General features: G+C 35.1%; 1 protein-coding gene across 1 annotated transcript in view; it reads left to right on the forward strand.

Annotated features, from left to right (window-relative positions):
* The first annotated feature begins 1309 nt into the window (after window positions 1-1309).
* The window catches only part of LOC140233268 (b(0,+)-type amino acid transporter 1-like), a 36671-nt gene continuing 21759 nt past the window's right edge, over window positions 1310-16221 (forward strand). The window contains exons 1-4 of the mRNA XM_072313381.1: window positions 1310-1414; window positions 1915-2080; window positions 4708-4953; window positions 14463-14588. Coding sequence (XP_072169482.1) covers window positions 1310-1414; window positions 1915-2080; window positions 4708-4953; window positions 14463-14588 — 643 coding nt within the window. The remainder of the gene's footprint in view (window positions 1415-1914; window positions 2081-4707; window positions 4954-14462; window positions 14589-16221) is intronic.

Raw genomic sequence — 16221 nt, forward strand, 5'->3', positions numbered from 1 at the left:
TCTCATGGTTCCCACCAATTCCATTGAATTCCTCAGAAACCTTACATGTCAAATTTCTATAGGATGTCTTGAAAAAGAAAAAGTCTTGTATCCTTTTCTTGATATCGTTTCCTTTTCTGTTTTCTGTGCAAACTTTTCCTGCATTCTCATACCAGGGTACCCATTGTTCCAAGCAATAATCCAGTGTTGTAGATATTATGTACTGATTGTTATTTTCACTTGTGGTATATATCGTTGGGTTATATGGATATATGTATATTGTCATGTACATTTTGTCAATTGTTAATAGCCCAATGGTCCCATATAATTGTTAATGTTATAAAGTATTGTAATTTCTTATGTTTTTAATGTATACTGAATGTAATTCAGGCTCTTGGCTGCTTTATTCAGTCAATAAATCACATCAGTTTAATTCATTTCAATTCAAACTCTCTTGAAAGCTTGAACCTGAGACTGTGGACCCTCCATATTCTAAGGACCTTTTTGTTCAGAATCTCAAGGATAATTGCGCTATCATTCTGTTCGCATAAGTAGATCCAAAAAGACAAAATAAATAGTAACTGATAATCTCTAACCCAGCGTTAAGGTAGTAACAGATAATGGATCACAGGTATGATAATACTACTTAGATAAGGCTGTTTATATATAAAATGAAGACAAGAGTTATAGCAAATTTCATGCCTCAAAGGCATGGGCTGTCTCCTCCTGGATCAAAGTCCAATGAAGAATGTCTAATAATTATTGCAATCATAACAATAAAAATAATCAAACAAAACAGTTTTAATGAGCAGCCAAGCCTTGAAGATGGCCAGAAGGAACTTTCAGTTTATTGTTCCTATTGATATCGCAATAATTGGCTTTGCAGGTCTAAATATTGTTTTGTAAAATGAATCTGTAGTTTTCTGTAATGGGTGATTAAAAAGAAAAGAAGAAGTAATTTTTAGTTTTAAATAAGGCCAAGAGGATATGGATAGAATTATTGGTATTGGGAAAAATATGACATATTCATGATGTTGAGTGTTGTTACACTTTCGATTTAGCCTTACTGTAGTATTCATGATGCCCTCTTGAATCTCTCTGAAAACTGAAATATCTATTTCTGGGGAAAGCATACATTGGTCATGAATTCAAAAAACTGTTAAAACTTGGCTGTGAAATGCCAAACTCAACTAAAAATGGGAACTGATAGATGACAATTATTGCAAATGTTTGTTGCTTGTGTGAGCTTTAATCATTATCTTAAAATCAACCTTTGGCTTTTGTTCCTCTTAGTTTGTCTCCTGGTCACATAACACAGCATCTCGTTGTCATGGAGACAAGAGAGAGGTTGCCTCCAAAGGAGGAGAAGATGATGGAGAGCAAAGATGGCACAGGAAATGGTGATGTCCATCAAACAGATGATCAAAATGGAAAGGTAGATGATGAGAATGTGTATGAAGTTGCAGTGTTGGTGATGTGACGAAAACTTTATTATCAGTTTATTTGTTTGATGTGCGTAGGAAATACTTTGACCTATGATTTAGTATAACTTTATAAATTATGACAATGACGGTAAAGAGGATGGCAGTGATCATATTAATGAATTATCATTGCCTTTATTTTATTTTTGTTGTTATCATAAGCATAATTGTTGTCTTGTACTGGCAGAAAAATGGACTATTGCAAAATGACATCCATGAGGGAGGGAAGTGGATTGAGGCAATGTATTCATTTCTTGATGTTTGATCATGCTTGCTACTCTCTGAATGCCACTGTCTTTCTTACTTATATGATACAGTTTAAAACATTCTCTGAAAGGAATTCTTTTCAAATTGACTTCAGAATCTGAATTCAAAGTGAAAGAAGGCAAACCGTAAGTCAAGCATTCAGAATACATTTGGTGACCAGAATTTTTCTTGGTCGCATTTCCAACAGGTAAACATGAAAAGACAAGTGAGTCTTGTAAGTGGCATCGCCCTCATTGTGGGAACCATGATAGGTTCAGGCATCTTCGTCTCCCCCAAAGGGGTCCTACGGCAGACAGAGAGTGTTGGGATGAGTCTCATTATTTGGATGCTCTGTGGAGTTCTCTCCACCATAGGTAAGAATGTTAGGTTTTCCTGTGAAAACAGGTGGTACAATGTATAAAGAAAAGACTGTGTAATACACTCCTCTATATGTATATCACTGATTTGCAGTGGTGCGACATTCAATCGACATGTCAAACTAATGACTCTGCCTCTGTATACATGTTATATATGAAGTAATCAAATTACAGTAGGAGTCAATGTGAATTCTTCAGGGATAAATTCCTTACTGGATGATAGAACTGACTTTAATGTTGTTTAATAGCTGCTCTTTTCTCAGATTCTCTTCCTCACTCTTTACATCCTTACTGTGCAGGACAATATATATTTGTATCAAAGGCAGGACAATTCAAATAAAAGAGGAATTTCCAAAACTCATAAAGGTGTATTGACAGTGGGCGGATCTTTGTTTGCCCACCTCAGGTCTTTCCCCTCTTCTTTAATTTATTGTTTTTAAGTTGTTGTGCATGTAGGTATTTGATCTCATAATTCTTTTTTTTTTCCCCCTGCATGCTAATTCTTGCAAAACAGTTCATATTTGTGGAAACCCAGAAAAAAAGGAGCTGGTTACAGTGAGGTACCAGATCTTTGAAGTCTTACAATAAGCAAAGATGATAAGAGAAGCTGTGTATCTATGGCAGATTCAGTGGTAACTAGAAAAATAGGCTGTAAAGTTTAAGGGGTCTTTGAATGACCCAGATGTAGTCTTGGTAGTGAAACAGTAGTTCTGCAGACTTTGTCTGAATTTGTGGCACGGTTAGTTTGATTATGCCAATGCCTATGATTATTGAGATTGTGTGTGTTACAAAAAAGTATGTAAAATCTATAAAGCAAAGTTATATGAAAAACAAGTTTAATTGTGACTTACTGGACAAACATTTACAACTGGTTTGATTTTTTTTTTATTGACTCAGAGCACTGTTGAAGTCATTCATTCATTGAAAAACAAGGGATTGATGAAATTTAAGCAATGTGCCTCGACGAAAAGATACAAACCTAGTTTTGCTGTACATACTTATTTGGACTATATTCCATGTACAGTAAGTACACTAGATACAAAAATGTCTCCTTTCATACAACTGAAATAAAAGTGAGGTTTCATACATATGATTTTTTTTCCTCTGATTGCTTCCCAGAATTTCAGTTTTGGGTTTTAAAGAGAGTGCACTCCAGGGAGAACAAAATTATTTGAAAAGACAAGCAATGAAGCAGTGTTAAGCAGCAGAGTAAAGAAAACTCATTGAAGTTTGAACAGAATTATGTGTAGAATTGGATAAAAAGAAGCAGTGACTTTCATGGAGATTGGAAATGAAAGTCTATCATGTCAAATGATGTACAGTGTAAATACCTGCAAAAGTTGATGGATGGTCTCAACAATGACAGTGACCTTTACCCTGTTTATTTCATTATAAAGAGATGGTGAAACCCGACATTATTGCCCTCCCAGACCCCCCCCCCATAGAGAGTTTTGTTATAATTTCAATTCTTTTATTTTTAGAAATGAACTTTAGCCTCATAATTTCAAAATGAAATGCCTTACTGACAAAATTTCTTGTCAATCAGATTAGTTGGGGTTTTTTCACCTTCAGAATTTTGCTATGCTTTCTTTCATGTTATGTTTAGATCTGTGCTTATAATTACATGATGAAATACCTGGTATTCACTCCTTTATGTAAATTAGCTTACATGAAAGTGTTTGTATGTGAAGGTCACGGACATGTCTTTGAAGGAATCAATTCTACATGCACTTGTGTTTGAATTGAAACAAGACAGTAATATCTGTAAACATCCTGTTACCTTTTTCTGTCCTGAATACTATTGGTTGATCATGTGAAATATCACCTTTGCTGTGGAGTAAAATGTCTGCAAATATTTTTTGTGTTCTAGCTGTTGACATCACTCAGTTGATTGTCTGATTTTGTTATATGATGTATTTTCATTCGCACTTGTGTTTTAGATAAAAACGGAAGTAATACAATATGCACTTTTAATTCTGATAGTCAATATGAGTGCCCCCAGACTTTTGATTTACTAGGTCACTAGTAGGTGAGATTTTCTGAGTACTTGAATAGGCAAATATGGACCTCTGTTTGTTTGTTTTGTGGGTTTTTTTTTTTTGCGATCACTAATACTCCTAAGTCCTAAGTGAATAGAATGAGAAGGATGACAAGAATGTATCACATACATTATTTGTTGAGAGATATGTCCATGGAAACTTAAATTAATACTTTGACCCACTGGAGACGACTCCCGAGTATACTCAGGGAGGTGTCTGTGGAAATTAGGTGTGTAAAATCCAAGTAAAATCAGCTTGTCCTCAACTGTTTAAACTGCAAAACCATACTAGTCTTTCTTGGGGTGGGACCTGTGACACGGGGGTGGGGGGGGGGGGGATTTAGACACGGTTAGAGATTTGATGAGCCCTGCATAGTTGAGAAGTGAACTTTGAGGGTAGGAAGACTTATTGATGCCGGCCCATTTTGAAGTTGGCCGATGAGATGAGGGTTAGGCTATAATACCATTTTCTTGATGATGTTTTACACATTTATAGGAAGCAATACAACTATTTTTAGTTATGGACTGACACACTAAATGAATATAAACAGTCTGGTAATCATGAAGCAATTATTTTCAATGGCAGGTGCCTTGTGCTATGCAGAGCTAGGCACGCTCATCCCCAAGTCTGGGGGTGAGTACTCCTACCTTCTGGACACATTTGGTTCTCCCTTTGCGTTTCTGTTCGCCTGGGTCTCCACTTTGCTCGTCCGACCCTCTTCTGTAGCCATCATCAGTCTCAGCTTTGCTGAGTATGTGGTGGTCCCTTTCTTTGATGGAGAGTGTGGACCCCCGCAGGCAACCATAAAGTTAGTTGGTGCAGTTTGTGTCAGTAAGTGCACACTTCTTGTACAATTTGCGTTTGACAATTTCATGTCACATTTATATGGCCAATGCATTTGATTAAAGCTTTCATGAAAATCATGTATTGACACATCATGGCTGCAATAGGAGAGCAGAACCTTCTCTCTCTCTCTTTTTTTCTCCCTCTTTATATTACTTTGCTGTGTTGCTTTTTGATCCAGAGCCCTAATGCTACTGTGTTAGTAGTCTTGAATTGTCTTCTCTTTACGCTTGTTTATGGAGTCACCTTGTGTAATTTTCACAATATCATTCAAACCTGTGATATGGTGCATAGCAACTCCTTTTGCATTGATGAATGATTGAGATAGAATTTACTGTTACTTTGGATTCTGTGTGTGTGTGTGTGTGTGTGTGTGTGTGTCCTCACAATGTTGGGTATGTTACTTTTTTTTCCTTCTTCATTTAGGTTCATCACAGTTGCAAGTCTCATTTCTTCCTGATTAACAATTAACTTCAAATACCAAATGAAATCTCATGTACTAATTGAGGCAGATTGAAGTGTTCCTAGACCCCCCCCCCCAAAAAAAAAAAAAAAATCTTTCACGCAATACATGGTCATGCATATTGTGTATACTAGTCACATGTTGTACTCCGGCCAATCTCATTCCTGTACAAGATCTCATGTGACTGCTGAAGGTAAGAGTAAATTCCCTGCTGTGCAATGGTGTGTGCATATTTGATGCCATCGCCTTCATCCTCTTTTCCCCTCCTTCCCATCATGCACCATGCAAACATGGCAGGATGCTTGTGCTATGCGGAGCTGGGCACTATGATCCCAAAGTCCGGTGCAGAGTATGTCTACCTCAAAGAGGGCCTCCACCCGGTCTGTGGCTTTTTGTTTTCATATGTATCCACCATCATTCTCAAGCCAGTTCAGGTTTCGGCCATTGCTTTCAGCTTTGGCCTATACACTACTCAGCCATTCTTTGATGTTGAATGTGGAGCTCCCACCGTGCTTGTAAAACTTACAGCTATCCTGGCAATAATATGTGAGTGAACCGATCAAGAAGATTGCAAACAGACCAAATAAGACACAAAGCTATATAAGTACTTTCTATTATATAAAGATGAAAAACAAAAAAACAAAAAAAGCAAAGCAAAACAAAACAAAGCAATTAATGTAATCTCAGAGAATAAGTAAAAGAGGAATATGTTGTACAAAATGGTTTATTTTTAAGATAAAAGGAAATTAATTATCAGTTTGCTTATATCATATCATTATCAATTTTATTTTATTTCAAACTGTTGTGTGACTATCAGTGCTGTTGAAGAACATGAAGAGGAATATAACTAATAAAGGAAAAGGAATATATTTTTCAAGATTTTAACAATGTGGCAATGAGTATGACTCATGATAGATTATTTGTCAAAGCTCAACATTAAAGTTGGCTAAGGTGTTTGTTACATGGCAAAAAGAACTAGAGTGGGTAAGAATTCTTTTATTATAGGTCATTGGGGTAAGATATACTGTATTATCATTTGTGGCATTGGATTATGCTTAATTTCTAAAGTGAAGTTGAATATTGCACAATTTTCTTTGAGAATTCTCCAACAAATGGAAAAAAGTAGAGAGTGTTTGAATATATAGGGAGTATGTATGAACACAACCATATCTAATAATTTATTGACATATTTGATATAAGTTCAATCAAATTAGATTAAAGTTTATGTGTTGAAATGATTGTTTATGTTTGTTTCAAAAATAGATTTACCGAGAGCATTGATATATCTAATGCAATATAGATGATTTAAAAATGTCTATCTGCTGCATTTCAAAATGTAGATATGTCGGCAGACCTGAACACTTGATATAGAATTAATCATTTTAGGTAAAAAATAAATAAATAATGAACTATTAACAATTGAGATTGTGATTTTTTCAGGTTTTTGAAAAGTAAAGATAGAATGTTAGGAATTGTAATCTTAAGGTATGTCCAATCATTCATTGATTATCTTTTTGTTAATTGTTTTTGTTAGTATTTCAGCTTTTGATGTGTGCAGGAAACCATAGGAATTGAGGATGGGGAGGGAATACATAATGGGATAAGAGTTTGTAAGAGAGTGGAGCAGTGAGAGGGAAGATGTAGAGGGAGCTAGAGATTAGGGAGAGGAAGTTTTTTCGTTTTTGTTGTCGCTTTTTTATTGTATTTATTTCATTCAATCTTTCACCTTGATGTGCTTATTATATATTCATCATTTCTCCTGAATTATTTGGTTGATTTATGTGCCACAATGGATATGAAATGTCTGGCTTATTTACTGTTAGTGAATATTCAAATTGGAAGAAGCTCATTTATTGTTTTATATTCATATAGAGATTTGGTGAAATAAAACAAATTTTCCGGAAAATTATCATATGTAATATGCATATGATATGCATGTAAAATGCATGCTGCTTTAAAGAATACTGGTTATAAGTGTATATCACAACTTGTTTCTTTTTTTTTTCATATAAAACTTCTCATTGACTCCTCAGAAACATTAAGGAAGTCTCTGGCAGGTTGAAGCTCAGTGACAATACATTACTTCATGCGAACTATGTAATATGGGGGAATATAATTTCATATGGCAGCACATACACCTGGTATAGTCACCACTGTGTACGGCATATGTGATGACATAGCTAGTTTTTATACCTACTGTCTGTGCGTAGATGTAGTTGATGCTTTGCTATAGGCAATATAGTGGACCTGATGATTTAAAAGTGATAGCAATTAACAAACGCATATCTTAAAAATGCACAAACAAGCGAGAGTCACAAATAAAATTTATATATTTGATAATTTTCCTAAGTGCCATGTGCAATCATTATAATTTCTTTTTTTATTTTACATGGAGAACAAATCCTTTCTGTCATAAAAAAAAGACACTTAAAGTAGACAAATTTTATGTTGAGATGTTTTCATTTCATTTCATTTATTTCATTTCCAACAACATTTTCATACACAAAATAACACAATATCAATGCAATGTGGTAACAAAGAAAAATACGTGAAGTTGACAATACTACGCATCACAAAAGCAAAGTAAACAATGAAAATTGAAACTAAAGTTGCAGGAAATGGAGGAGACATGTTAAAAAGCTAAGCTTGTATTTTGCAGTCTCCTCGTGGACAAAAAGGCTAAATAACATCAAAAAGCAATTAGCTAGACATAATATATCGGTGTACAACACATACAGACCTATACATATAAACAAACAAACAAACAAACAGACGGACAAACAAACACAAGCAACCTCTCTTGTAAAGAGAAAGATAGAGAGAAAAAAAACAAAACACAGTAAAGGAAAAAGAGGAAAAGAGGAAATTATTTTGAAAGAAGAAACAGAAAGAGACAAGAGGACAGGGAAAGGCGAGAAAGGAGAAGAGATGAAGGGTCTATACCAGCACACGCGAGGCACATGATGCGGTGGGTCACCGAGGTATATGTACATAATGTAGGAAAGGAATAGATAAAAGAAAAGAGTGAATATAACGAATATAGAAGAGAGCTCAGTATTAAGGCTAATTAAAATATAACTCATTCAACTATATAAGAATTTATGAACAATTTCTTCAGTTTAAATGTGAATGTGTTTAAACTTAGAACCTGTTTCATACTATTATCGAGAGTGTTCCAAAATTTGGGGCCAGTAAAAGAAAACATGGATTTAGCAAACATAGTCCTAGTTAATGGCAAATGAAATGAGTTGGATTGCCGGGTAGGATAAAAATGAACAGATCTATTTTTAGTGAACATGGACTCAAACACAAATGGGAGAGAATTATTGGTAAGTTTGTACATAAATTGTCCTAGGTGTAACAAATACAAATCCTTAACTTTTAAGATATTGTTTTCATGGAATAATACATCAGTATGACTTCTCCACGATTCATTGCAAATAATGCGAAGAGCTTTTTTCTGTAACAAAAGTAATCTTTCCAAATGAGAAGAATGTGTGTTTCCCCAGGCGAGTATACCATAATTCAAATAAGGTAAAATCAGAGATGAATATAACATCAAAAGAACATTTTTGGGTAAACAAAATTTAACTTTATTTATAACACCTATATTTCTTGAAATGATATGGCTTATGGAATCAATATGTAAATTCCAAGTAAGTTTACGGTCAATAATCAAACCTAGGAATTTGATTGAACAAACTTCTTCGATAACTGTATCATTCAGATATACATTTCTAGGTACATTTTCTAAAGAGTTACTAAAAATCATACATTTAGTTTTTTTTTGATATTTATGGACAATTTATTTGCTCTTATCCATTGAAGTAATTTATCCAATTCAACATTTAAAACATCAATTAACATATTAGGATCAGAATGTGACAAAAAAACATTAGAATCATCAGCAAATAACAGAAAGGAAAGAATACTTGATGAATTCGGCATGTCATTAATGTAAAGGATGAATAAAAGAGGTCCAAGCAAACTTCCTTGAGGAACTCCACAATTAACATTTTGCATGACAGATGTATGCCCATTAACATAAACAAATTGCTTACGGTTAGAAAGGTAACTTCTAAACCACTCCAAGGCCTTTCCTCGGATACCATAATATGATAATTTATAAAAAAGTATATTGTGGTCAATGGTATCAAAGGCCTTGGAGTAGTCCAGGAAAACGCCGATTGTATGATGAAATTGATCAATGGCTTTTGAAACTTTATCTAAAAAGGTAAGTATTGCGTGGGAGGTGTTGTGGTTTTGCCGGAAACCAAACTGATAATCAGAAATTATTTTATGAATATCCAAAAACTTCAATAATCTAAAATGAACAACTTTTTCAAGTAATTTCGAAATAGAAGTCAACAAAGATATAGGTCGATAATTGCAAACATCTATCCTATCCCCTTTTTTATAAATAGGAATTACTTTAGAAATTTTCATATCCTCAGGGACAACTCCGTTACACAAAGACAAATTAAAGACGTGTACTAATGGATCAACAATAGAATTGATAATATTTTTCAAAAGAACATTATCAATACTGTCATACCCGGCACTTTTCTTGTTTTTCAAATTCTGAACAATATCTAACAATTCATTTCTCTCTAAAGGAACAAAAAACAGTGAGTTAGGATTACGAGTTTGTAAAAAATCAAAAAAATTCTTTTGACTATCCGGAACATTGTGAGCAAGATTATTGCCAATTTGTGAAAAATACTGATTAAAAATATTTGAAATGGATGTAGCATCATCGATAATCAAATTGTTATGTTTGATTGTGGTAATACGCGGTTTCTCCGTATTTTTATTAATAGCTGTATTAATAATTTTCCACGTATTTTGAATATCATGTTTAAACAAAGATAACTGATTGATAAAATATTTACGTTTCTCGCATCGTATTACTTGCGTGAGAACATTCTTATATGAAGTATATTTATAATGAGATTGCTGAGTGCGTTTAAGTTTATCAACATAATACAAATTATTTTTACGGTTAATCGATCGCAACAAAGATTTAGATATCCAAGGCAGCCTAGGATATCTTTTGTAATTGTTACATTTTTTCCTAACAATGGGAACATGTTTATCCAAAATGGAAATTAGTGTTTGCATAAACAAATCATAAGATTCAGTTGGATCCTCTTTATCATATACATCAGTCCAGTCCACTCTGTTTAGCTCGTCTTGTAACCTAACTATACTGTCAGGTGTTATTTTCCGGAAACTTATCATAGGAGGCTTTAAAGAAATTCTACGGTTAAGGGGTACATAAGTGAAGATGGGATAATGGTCAGTTAAATCTGATAAAATAATTCCAGAGACAGGTAAAGGGCTGATGTTACAAAATATATTGTCGATAAGTGTTGCAGAATGATTGGTAACACGAGTTGGTTTTGTTATAAGCGGTAAAAAAGACGAGGAAGTCATTATATCCAGAAAATTTTGGGCATTGTTTAAAGTCTGAAACTTTGATAAATCAACATTAAAATCTCCCATAATAAAACAATCTTTATTATTAAAAGTTGGGTTTGATAATAAGGATTGTACGTAATCAAAAAAATCATAGATATTTGAATTCGGAGGTCTATATAATACTGACACAATTATATTCTTTGAATTAGGGACCTTAATTTCAATAACAAGTGATTCAACAATTTCACTCATACAGTTCAATTCATCATGAATAACATAATCCAGACTTTGTTTTACATATAAGGCAACGCCTCCGCCCATTCTCTGATTTCTACTATTATGTATGAAATCATAACCTGGGAGTGAGAACATAGAAGTAGATCCATGAGTGGTCCATGTTTCACTAAGACCTATTACATTAAAAAAGGATCCATGAGTGCCATCCATAAACAAGCGAAAATTATCAAAATTATGATTCAAACTCCTTATATTCAGATGCATTAAAGACAAATTATTGTCACAATCATTACCTTCAACGAAAGATTTGATATTGTTAATAGTGAAATATTCTGAACTTGGATATTGTTCATTGTTATTCTGACAAAAATTAACACTATCCTCATAAAAATTAAAAGGTAACTGATAATATTTACTAGAGGGGTCATTATTTGCCTGTGTTTCCGTGTTATTACTGAACATTTCAAAAAACTCATCACTGTTTAATGAATGAAAGGCAAAGTCTTCGACTCGCATCATCTAGGAGTCAGAAAGAAATAGGACGTACTCGGTGCCATCGAGCGCCAGTGTGCGTTCAAGCATGCATGGCAGAGACCCCAGGAGGATGAGATAAGAGAAAGCATAAAAGAATGTAAGAGGACGAGAAGGAGGAGGAAGGAACAGAAAAAGTGGTAGAAGTAGAAATAAGAAAGAAAACGTAAATACCGGAGAATTACAAGAGAGCAAAGGACAAACAGTAGACAAGAACAAGACAAACACCACAAAAAACACATACCTATCGACTCATGACCAAGGTACATTTCCGAAAAACTAAACCTAATCATCGCTCTCCCTGCCCCCCCCCCCCCCCCCTCCCTGAGAAGAGTATGTCAAAACTGGTCAGGCAAGATAGACTCCGAATAATGCATTTACAATCCTTTTTTGTGAGTACAGTATTCAGTTAGTGCACTGGATGAAAGTTGCCAGTGAACCCGATGTTACACTTGCTCGTATGGGCTAGGCTGAAGCTTTTCATTGGTCGAGCCTCGTCACGCCACGCTACTCCGTCACCCAACACACAAATTTGACGAGAATGCGTTCACTGGTGCATGTATTGTAAACCTTCGGTATGTGACAGTTATTGTTCCATCTCAAAACTGAACAAAATCAAAGCGTTTGTTACCAGTACATTGTCAAATATATCGTTAGATTTCAGTGCATCTGGGCAGGGGTTCACCGAACCACGCCCCTCTGTCATTGACATCTCAATTCCCACATTATCATATTAACGAAGTCTCATTACGAACACACTATACAGAGACCTGTCCAATTGTTAATTTCTGAGTTAAATGCCTGTACCAAAGTATTTTTATATTCCCGGGCGGATCCAGAAATTTGCGATAATAAAAGGGGGTGCATGCACCCCTCCCCCGTTTTCTTTCTCTGTCTTTTGTTTTAACAAAGTATGAAGGGGGGGGGGGGGCGTGCGCCCGGTGCAGTCTTCTCTGGATCCGCCATTGTATCCGGAAGTCATCTGCCCGTGGCATGGGTTGTCCAGTGCTCCTATAGAGCATAGTCAAATAAGATGACATTGCTATAGAAAACAAGAACAAGAACAAAGCTATTCTCAAAGACCTCATACTACAGAAGACTATTTTCCACAAATATACATAACATTTTAGTAAAGATGTGCAACTCAAATAACTCGAAGCACACCCAGCCAACACATCCGATTGGAATCAAACATTAACAAGTATTTTAAATTCAAACCCTCAGTTGTTTGCTGTTTATAACGTCATAAAATTACTGAATAAAACGTATTTATTTCAAAACTATCGAACAGTGTGTGAAAAAACAACAACGACAGCTTTCTCAAAATTGCTCTCAGAGCTTTACTGAATGTCTAGCAATAACCCCAGGCGGATCAATGGCAATGCACAACTGCAATACACAAAGGCCCAATGAAATAGAAAAAGAGAGATCAACAGCAACATCAGGCCATTCTTTTCAAAATTATTCAAATAAAAGGTATGGTCCCTGTAGTCATGATATCTACATAAAAGGATAACAAATACGAGACCTGTGTTTATTGACTTCAACTTGACTTCCGAAATGCTATGCTTATTTGAGGCCATTGAAGTTGTCATTGGAGCAGTGAACTCTCGATACATCCGAATTGTCAAGTAGCCTAAGACCGCCTAAATAATCACACATAAATGAAGGGCGGTCAGTCTTACATGATAATGATTTGAACATGAACATTAAATGTAAGAGAGAGAGAGAAAAAAAAAGAGAGGAAAAAAAAAAAAAAGAGAAGCAGCCAAGCCAGAAAGTCTCAAGAGAATAGAGAGTGAATACTCTGAGCGCTAAGAATATACAAAGACAAACTTGGAGTTCTTGATGTTGGTATATAAAGACAAAACGAACTAGAGGGATTCCTTTCTACACTCTTGCCGCGGGGCTTATCGGGCAGTGAACTCTCAATTATATGACATTAATCACAAAGAAAATCGAGTGCGCTGAAGTGCGCTGAAGTGTAAGGCGGTCAAACCTTACGTAATAAATCAGCATTTAATAGATGTAGTACATACGCAATGAACGAGTAAAATGAACTGAACCAAGCCAAGAAGCCTGAACCAAGCCCAAGAAGATGTTTTCTTTCTATACTCTCATCAAATGTTTCCTTTTTCAAAGTCATCCCTGTATAAGTGCATCAGTCTTTACATCATGTCAAAATGTCAATCTTTTTCATTATCAACATCAGCTGAAGACATTTCTTGATTTGTGATGTCATGCATATTTTATATTAATGCATTTGTGTGTGTTATGCATTTTTATATATGCTCTTGTGCAAATAAAATAAAAATCAGTATAATGACAGTTGAGGTGGATATTGTTCAGTGTGAAAACAAATTGAGCCTCTGATTTCTGACAGTTTAAAAGCCTTTCATCATTGGACTCAGATACCGGTAGATTAGAACAGCAGACATTTTTCTTTAAATATGTGTATACCAGTCAGAAAATGAATTGCGACTCTCGAACTTTGTCGCTGATCATTTTAAATAACTTTATACTCACAGAGAGATACATGGTACAAAATATGTATGTTTTGAAGCATAGAGAGTTCAGTCTTTTGGACCAGGCTCAGTATTTACAGTCTCTCTGGTTCCCATCACACATTATCTTGTATTGCTTGTGAACTTCTTCAGATCTATTCAATTTATCCAATGTACATGTATAACAGTAAACAGGGATAATTGCTATCATCCTGTAGTAGGCTATACATTCACAATGTTCTTGTTAGCTTTGTATGAATGGGTCCAGAATCCTTTCCTCGTTTGCACTTAATTTTGTTTAATTCTCTTATCTGATTTCATCTCTCATTTCTAACATGCAGTACTCATAGTGTTTATCAACTGTGCCAGTGTGAAGTGGGCAACAAATGTGCAGAATGTCTTCACTGCAGCCAAACTTCTGGCCTTGGCAATCATTATTGTCGTTGGGTTCATAGAACTTGGAAAAGGTAGGTATATTTCGTGATATATGATTTTTTCCTCCTCAAAATATAACTTTGTATTTTCCCGTATGTATACATGATTCATCTCTATTAGTTTGTTGGATATCGTTAATCCTTCGCACTTTGTACTGTATACATGCTTATGATGGATTTTCTAATTTACCTCGTGTTATGTTTTGTTGGAAAGAAAATGAGAATGAAATAAATGAATTGAATTGATATTTATTGAGAAATTCAGGTACGATTGTGGAATAATTTCTATTATAAGAGCATCACAAATTTTCGTGCGCGATATCTAGACCCCTCAACCATACAACTGCAGTAAAGTAGAAATACATAGGTACACTTCGTGCATAACAGATATTTCATGCTTAGGCCAACTCAGACTTAAACATAATAAAACATAACTTAAACCATAAAACTAACATACATACATACAGACAGACACACACACACACACAAGTGCACACACACTAAGGATCTCGGACAAGACATCATAGTAGAATTTACCTGTTATGAAAGCAAGGTGCAAACAAACCTGCCAACTTTGTTCACAACATGCATTGGTATTGATTCACATGACTGGTGTTAGGTAATTGTTTCTATACTGAAATGTAACTAAGTTTTCCAGTCTTATCAGGCTATTGGTGAGCTTTTCAGCTATAGTTATGTTTACAGTGCTTTCTTTTGTTTGCAAAATTGAACATCCATCATACATGATGAATTTCAATTCCAGCTGTTATTCTCAATGATTATAATTTGATGAGTTTTTCTTATTTACTTTAACCATGAGAGGCGTGGTCACCCCATGCTTAAATAGATCTCATTTGTGAATAGGTCATGTAACTAACATGTACTTATTTTATTACACATTTTATATATCTTTTCAGAATATTCCTCATCTCAGATATATCATTATCTAATATAATTCCATTCAAGGGTGACAGAGTAAACCTGTATTTGAAATTCTTGGCTTTGTTAAACTGCTGCAATACGAGGGCACTTTTGATCAATTGCCATTTCTGAAGTTCAGGGAATTTGTGCTTCACATTTGGTAATGGGTCGTGTGTTATGTTGGGGGTTTGTAAGTAACCCTGAGTGTGTGTTTTGTCGGGGGTTTGTAAGTAACCCTGAGTGTATTATGCAATCTTTGTGAGTTCAAGTGTAAATGACTACCCTGTACTGAAATGCCGCAGGAAAGAAGTTTGAACGTTATTTGACCTCCTTGTCATTATTTGAATGAGATGAGATGTAGAATGCGAGATATCGGGTCTTCATTTATTTACTCTCAGTCAACATCTTTTACACCTCTTGCAGGACCTTGTAGACCTTTGTGTCCTGTATAACTTAGCTTGTGTATACAAAGAGTCATGGGCGTAAATCCCGGGGGGGATGGGGGGGATATATCCCCCCCTGAAATGGAAGAGGGGGGGATGGCCTGTACAATCATCCCCCCCTGAATTTTGAGGGGAAAAAATGGAGGAAGCAGAAATGTGATTGTATCAATTTTGGCATATTGCATGACGTTTGTACGCCGGCCTTCAGACAGGTAACAGAGCTGAACAGTATTCTATCTTGTAGGAAAATGTATAATTTTCTCAAGCGCTCGCTCGCTTCGCTCGCTCGCGAAGAAAGTAAC

Source organism: Diadema setosum, chromosome 9 (assembly GCF_964275005.1).
Source record: "Diadema setosum chromosome 9, eeDiaSeto1, whole genome shotgun sequence".
Taxonomy (NCBI): Eukaryota; Metazoa; Echinodermata; class Echinoidea; order Diadematoida; family Diadematidae; genus Diadema; species Diadema setosum.